Here is a 7,231-nt window from a genome sequence, read left to right as displayed (position 1 = left end):
AAAGCCTGCAGGAGAGCCAGGAACCCTCTGGGCCTGGGTGGAGCTGCGGGAACCTTCTGGATCCTCTCCGGAGATCCAGGAACCCTCTGGATCTTGGTGGAGCTGCAGAAACCCTCTGGATATTGGTGGAGACCCAGGAACCCTCTGGACCCCTTCCGGAGACCCAGGAACCCTTGATCCTTTCTGGAGACCCAGGAACCCTCTGGACTTTGGTGGAGCTGCAGGAGCTGCAGGAGCCCCCCCCCCCATCCTTTCTGGAGACCCCGGGGCCCTCTGGATCTAGGTGGAGCTGCAGGGACCCTCTGGAGGCTTTCTGGTGACCCAGGAACCCTCTGGATTTGGTGGAGCTGCAGGAAACCTCTGGAGGCTTTCTGGTGACCAAGGAACCCTCTGGATCTAGGTGGAGCTGCAGGAACCCTCGGTATCACCCTCCTCACCGCGCAGAGCTCAGTGGAAGCCGCTCAGGGTTGTGTGTTTGGCGCTGCGCCCTGAGCTCCAAACCCGCCGCGCGTCACTGGATCCTTTTAAAGGGAAATGATCCCAAATCTGCTGCGGGGGGTGGGGTAGGGGTAGGGGTGGGGGTGGGGGTGGGGGTTGATTAATCTTCTTAATTGATGGTTTGATGCGTTTGCGACTTTTAACATGAGAATCTAAACATTCGCAGTTAAACACAAACGGAATCCCCGTGTCACCAACAGCAGCAGACTCTGGATCATGAAGGTCCCGGTCCGACCCGGTTCAGCTCGTTCCGCCTGGATTCAGGATCATCACTGTTCTACAGACTGTCCGTGTGGAGCGCTCTTTATTTTTTTTACCCTATCATCTCATTTTCTGTTTCTCGGCCTGAAACCCAGAATGTGTCCAAGAAGGACGCAGAAAAACAGAACAACCTGGAAAAAATATGGAACCAGGGAAATAGTCTTACACGATGAGGCGTAAAATACAATAAATTATATTAAAATAACACTACTTTTTGCCGCTTTGAAATGTATTTATGTCAGCAGTTGAGAAAATTCATCATTATGTGGGAATTAATTTAATACTGTGGAGGGAAAGCAACGGATAATATGTGCTATGATAAGAATAGTAGTAGTAATAAAAATAATAATAATAATAATAATAACGATAATGATAAAAAATAATAATGACGACAACAACAACAACAATAATAATAAGGACAACAATAATAACAACAATGATAATAGTAATGATAATAGTGATAACAATAACCACAATAATAACAATAATGAAAATAATTATTATAATAACGATAATAATAATTTGAACGATAATAACTATAATAATGCCAATTATAGTGTGACTTCATGATGTTTTTCTAAATTCTAAGTGCTGAACGGTGAAGTGCGGAGCCGCGCTCCTCCGTCTGAGGCTGCGCGTCCCCAGCGCTCCATCACGGTCACGTGCTGCGGACCCCGCGCGCTGACTGGTCCGAGGCACGTGTCTGCGATAAGGGGCGGTGACGTCACGGGGGGGGTCTCGTATTGATAATAAGAACCAAAGTCGCGCGGAGAGTTCTCCGGCAGCGGTTCGAGCCTCCCGATCGCTCCGGTTCGGCAGCTCATCGATCCGCTCCGCGCGCTGATGGCACGCGGCGCAGCGCGAGCACGCACCGTGCAGACCGGAATATAAAAAAAACAAAACAAAAAAAAAAAAAAGCCCAAAAAGTGTGATGTCACTGGACACTGAGGCTCCGCGTGGCGTCCGCGGCGCGCGCTGACATCTGACGCGTTTATTGATCTCATCTTATCAACACTTTGTTTTTTTGTTTGTTTTTTTTTGGTTTTTTTTGGGGGGGGGGGGGTTTATATATATATTTTTTTTGATTTTTATTTTTTTTTGGTATCAAATCAAACGTGACATTCCCTCCGTCCGTGCGCCTCCAGGAGGAGACGGTGGAAGCGGAGTCAGGATGGAGGAGACCGATCACCGGGACCCGGAGCGCCAGGACGCAGCCTTCCCCCCTCTCCTGCCGCCCAACCCGCCGAACCCGCACCGGGTCACCAACTTCTTCATCGACAACATCCTGAGACCCGACTTCGGACGCAGGAAGGACGGACCCCCGGAGCGGGAGGAGAGCGCCCCCGGCCGGGAGAACCCCAGCCCCGCCGCGCCCCGCACGGACCCGGTGCAGGGCAGCACCGTGCCGGCGGAGGGAACCTCCACGCCGCACTCCGTCACCGAGCCCAAGAAGCCCGCCATAGCCGCCGAGGAGTCCCCGAAGGGCCGCGGGGGGAGCGGGGACCCGGGCCTCAGCTCGGACTCGGACAGCTCCCAGGCCAGCTCCAACACCCCGGGGAACCCCGCCATGCTGTGGCCCGCCTGGGTCTACTGCACCCGCTACTCGGACCGGCCCTCCTCAGGTAGGACCCTTCGGATGGGGGTCCGGGGTGGGTGCGTGCGGACGGCCCTGCATTGTTCGGGATTGATGGGATGGTGTTAAATCGGGCGTTTGGGAGCTGATGGAGTGCTGGGAGCACGTTCTGTGTAGTACTGGGATCCAGGGAGCAGAGAGGTACCTTAAAACGTGCAGGGGATCCAGTGTGAAGGCGGCTCAGTAACCCGAGGTGGCCCGTAACACTGACCCCGAATGGCTTGACCGAGTTTCAACTGAGAGCGAGAGAGAGCGAGCGAGGAGGGGAGGAGAGCGAGAGCTGGAAACATGGAAACGCACACGAAGGTAGAGAGAAATAAACGTAGAAATATGTCAAAATATAAACAAACGCGCATGGAAATGTACCCCGAAAGAAATGTACATCCAGCAAGGTATAAATAAACAGATATAGGTGTAAAAACACGCACTCTGAAATCTAGGAATATAAACAACACGACGCTGGGGATGAATTTAATTCCATTTGAGTTTACCGCTTTTAATAAAACGCTGTTACGTCAGCAAAATATGAAAATAATCTTAAATGATTTGTGTTGATTTTACAGCTTGGTTTAAACACGTCGCAGACTCATTTTGTGCAAAATAATTTGGCAACAATTAAAATGGTGAAATTGCATTCGGGCATCACATAGCATCAATAAATATTAAATACGGACCAATCTATTTTTTATCTGTGTATTGTGAATTAATATTAATTACATTATGTCCTAGTATTCGTTTCGCGTGCGCAAACCGTTGATAGTAATTTACGTAAACATTTTATAGGCGATTAAATTAATTTCAGTAATGTTCTGTGGGCTTCATTGGTATTTTAGCGGTTTGATTTTCTTTCGTCTCGGCCTCGTTGTATTGTGTGTTTGCGTGGGTCAGGCGCGTGCACCGTTTTCCTCCACGCTCCCCGACACCGGGACGTGTTCGCGCAACTTCGCGTCCTCTTTGCGGCGTTTCGCGCGAGGCTGCAAAATACGGCCGAGTCTCGGGTCCGAGCCGAGACGGATCCGGACCCACGACCGTTCGGAGCCCCGCGTTAAACCGCAGCTGCCTGCGCGTCGAGCTGCTCCCGACCGGCCCACGCGGGCCCAACGGACACGCGGCGCGGTGTCTCCCCGGAGTGGACCGCGAGGGTGAAATTATATTCGGGTCGATGCGCGTTCCTCGAAACGCCCTGCTCGGGGGGCTCGGGGGGCTCGGGGGGCTCGGGGGGCTCGGGGGGCTCGGGAAGGGCTTTTGGGGGGGAGCGGCTTTTGTCCCGCGCGGAGCCGCAGGAGGACTGACACGGACGCGCTCCGGCGTGAATCCGGAGAGAGGGGACCGAGTGGGAACCGGGACAGTGGCTCCTTCCAGGGCCAAGAGAGCAGGAGGAAGCAGCACGGAGCACAGCGCTACGGGGGGTGGGGGTGGGCCATGCATGGAGGAAAACACCGAAATAGTATTAAAACACGATTCAAATAGTATTAAAGTGCATTTTTAATATTAGCGAAATGGTATTAAAAGTAGTCACGAAATAATATTAAACTATAATTTAAAAGGTATTGAAATAATATTAAAATAGGATTAAATTATATTTAAATAGTATTGAAATTAAATTAAACCATAATTAAAATAGCATTGAAATAAGACTTAAATACATTCCTACAACGGACGCATTTCAAAGTTTAAAGTGTAAAAGTCCATGTGACTGACAGCCCCGACCCCCCACGGAGGTCCCAGCTGCAGCACCGGGTGGGGGCGGGATGCCTAACGTGGCCGGTACCGGGATGCCTGACCCCTGTGCGTGTCACCCCCCCCCTCCTCCTCCAGGGCCAAGGTCCAGGAAACCAAAGAAGAAATGCACCAGCAAGGAGGACAAGAGACCACGCACGGCCTTCAGCGCGGAGCAGCTGCAGAGACTCAAGTCGGAGTTCCAGACGAACCGGTACCTGACGGAGCAGCGGCGCCAGGCCCTGGCCACCGAGCTGGGCCTCAACGAGTCCCAGATCAAGATCTGGTTCCAGAACAAGAGGGCCAAGATCAAGAAGGCCAGCGGCACCAAGAACGCCCTGGCGATGCACCTGATGGCGCAGGGCCTGTACAACCACGCCACCACGTCCAAGGACGACAAGTCCGACAGCGACTGACCCGCCACCGGTCGGTGCTGATCGGGTTGATCGATCCGGGCCTTTCGATTGATTTCCCAGCAGATCTTCTGAAGCCAACAATGCAATAAAAAACAGAAGGGCCAGTGTAGAGAAATACCAGCATTAAAGTTGAATTTTAAAAATATTATATGAGAGATATTTCTGCAATATCGTGTCTATAGAGATGTTGTATAGAGGGACGCTCCACTCCGTGTCGTCTTGGAAGCTTCCTTTCTTTTGGTTCTACTCCTTTTTTTTTTTTTTTTTTTGGCTTTTCCATCAGACTGTCAGTGAAGTGAACAACTCGCTTAAGTCCAAAGAATATTTTCTGCTGCATCCAGGCGACTGTGAATTGAGATAAACGCTCACAAGCTTTTTTATTTTTATTTTTTTTATTATGATTATTCCGTCATTTGGTTTGATTTCCTTTCCATGCCTTTTATTTTTGGGTTCGTGCTGTTCCGTGTTGATGGGTGTCCCGGGCCTGATCCGACGGAATGGGAGTTTTGATACTGAAACCAGTTTGTAATCATCCGAAGGCCTTTATTATGAAGTGCAGTCATTTTAGATATTATATTTCAAGTTTTATTTTCTAACATGCCACTAAAAAACTCACCAAGGCCTAAAATGTCATTTCCGTGCAGAATGTGCGTGTTCTCATGCGTAACGCAGCTATTACAGTGTTTTTCTTTTAATAGCAATATATATATGAAAGATATCATTTTGTAGCTCTAATGCTGCCTATGAAATGGGAAAGAAAACCCTGTAGCAAGACGACAATGAAGACAAAATGTTGGATCAATCTGAAGAGTCCAGATTTTGGGAGATTCTTTAAATCTTTGTCTATAAACGTTTTATTACACATCCATTTATCATTAGTGAGTGTATTACAGATGTCGGAAATCACTTATTGTTGTTGAAAGGACTTCATGTGTATTTATATAGATTATATTGAGAAAAAAAAAAAAACTCTATCCAATGACCAGTGTTGCTTTAGAGTAGATATCTGAGGTGAATACTGCTTGTTTATCTTGCAATAACTTGTTTTTATTTTGTTTTTGTTTTGTGAATGAAAAATAGTTTATGGGGCCTTTTTGCATGAGAGCTGCAACTTGTTGTACTTGGGCAAATTACTGTGTTGATGAACTTAAGATGGCGCTAAGTTTTTGAGTGAATCCATACCAAATTGTGGACTTTTTGCCTTTCAAAGTGTTTTTGTGGTGCATCTGCACAAAGTGTGTGTGAATTAAACTCCACCAAACCGAACACACTTTGCCTTAAAGTCCCAGGACTTTCCATGAGACAGAACTGTGCCGAATCAGAAGCAGCATCACTTCAAATGCAGACTATTCAAGATTATTGCCTTTATGAAAAACTGCTGGTACGACATAATGAATTTACTCATCAGCGTATATCTATCTATATATGAACATGTTTAAATGAAATTACAACACAGAGTTGTAGAATGCAATGCTATTTTTTATTTTACGTTGGAAGTATCCTTTGGTATAAATGTACATACTTTGTATCATGTATTAATTGTGTAATTAACTGCCTCCAGAAAACTGGAAAAGTAAATAAATCTTGATTATACACGGACTGATCCTTCCATTTTATTTGTAGAAAGCACAAGGCCGCAGGACTCCACATAGAGAAAAACACAACACTCAGGTTACTAAAACCTGACCACAACAATTATGTAATAATGGAATAAATATAATATGTCACTGATATAATAATTCCGACAAACTAAAAATCAACCATCTCTGGCTTCTCAAATCGTACGTTGTGCTACGAACAAACACAAAAACAGAAGAATGAGCAAATTGTACAAAATGACGATCCACGACAGGCAAACTGGGTTATAATCCATATTATCATTCATCAACCTTCAGTTTGAACGGTAGCGATGTGAAATAATACAACACCACAATTCATAGTCTGAATTAATGAGCGTAAGAAGAAAGAGCCGGACCAAAATAGAATAGAATTAGTAATTAGAAATTAGAAAGACCAAAATAACAGAGTTTTATTTGAAACACCGTAGCTCTGCTGTGAAGTCAGACTCTTGATAATAATATAGTTCACCGTGACACCGTGGCAGATATAGTGATATTATTAATGCATATTGTGTACAACCACCCACATCCCCGTGGTAACAGAGTCGTACGGACCGGCCCTCGTCACCGTCACATTCCTGGAGGATCAAACTGTCGAGAAACGTCCAGAGAAAAGGAAAGAATCCTAAAAACAGAAAAGCAACATAGGATTCCCCTGATTCTCCAATTCACACTCACACCACCAGGAAGGGGGGAGAGAGAGAGAGAGAGAGAGAGAGAGAGATGAAGGTCATACTGCAGGTGCTGGTCTGCAGCCCCCCCCCTCTCTCTGGAACCCATTTTCCACAAAGATATTTTACCCACAATCCCCCTCTGCCCTGTACCCCCCCCTCCCTCTCTCACACACAGATGCTAACACACACACACACACACACACACATCTCACTTTTGTGGCATTCCTGGCACGAACACACACACACACACACACACACACACACACACACACACACACACACACACACACACACACACACACACACACACACACACACACACACACACACACACACACACACCTCTGCAGTTTATCAATGGAACCTTCACAGTTCAAAAACCCTCCATCTTCACAGCGAAAAGTAAAAATC

General features: G+C 47.1%; 1 protein-coding gene across 1 annotated transcript; it reads left to right on the top strand.

Annotated features, from left to right (window-relative positions):
• Positions 1-1,930: 1,930 nt before the first annotated feature.
• en2a (engrailed homeobox 2a) lies at positions 1,931-4,527 on the top strand (the record flags this gene model as incomplete). Its single annotated transcript, XM_080020065.1, has 2 exons — positions 1,931-2,381; positions 4,211-4,527. The coding sequence occupies 2 exons, from the start codon at positions 1,931-1,933 to the stop codon at positions 4,525-4,527; spliced, it is 768 nt and encodes a 255-aa protein (XP_079876191.1).
• Between the last annotated feature and the right edge of the window lie 2,704 nt (positions 4,528-7,231).

Source organism: Zeus faber, assembly GCF_960531495.2.
Source record: "Zeus faber genome assembly, chromosome: 19".
NCBI classification, from domain to species: Eukaryota; Metazoa; Chordata; class Actinopteri; order Zeiformes; family Zeidae; genus Zeus; species Zeus faber.
This window is presented reverse-complemented; position numbering and strand designations above follow the sequence as displayed.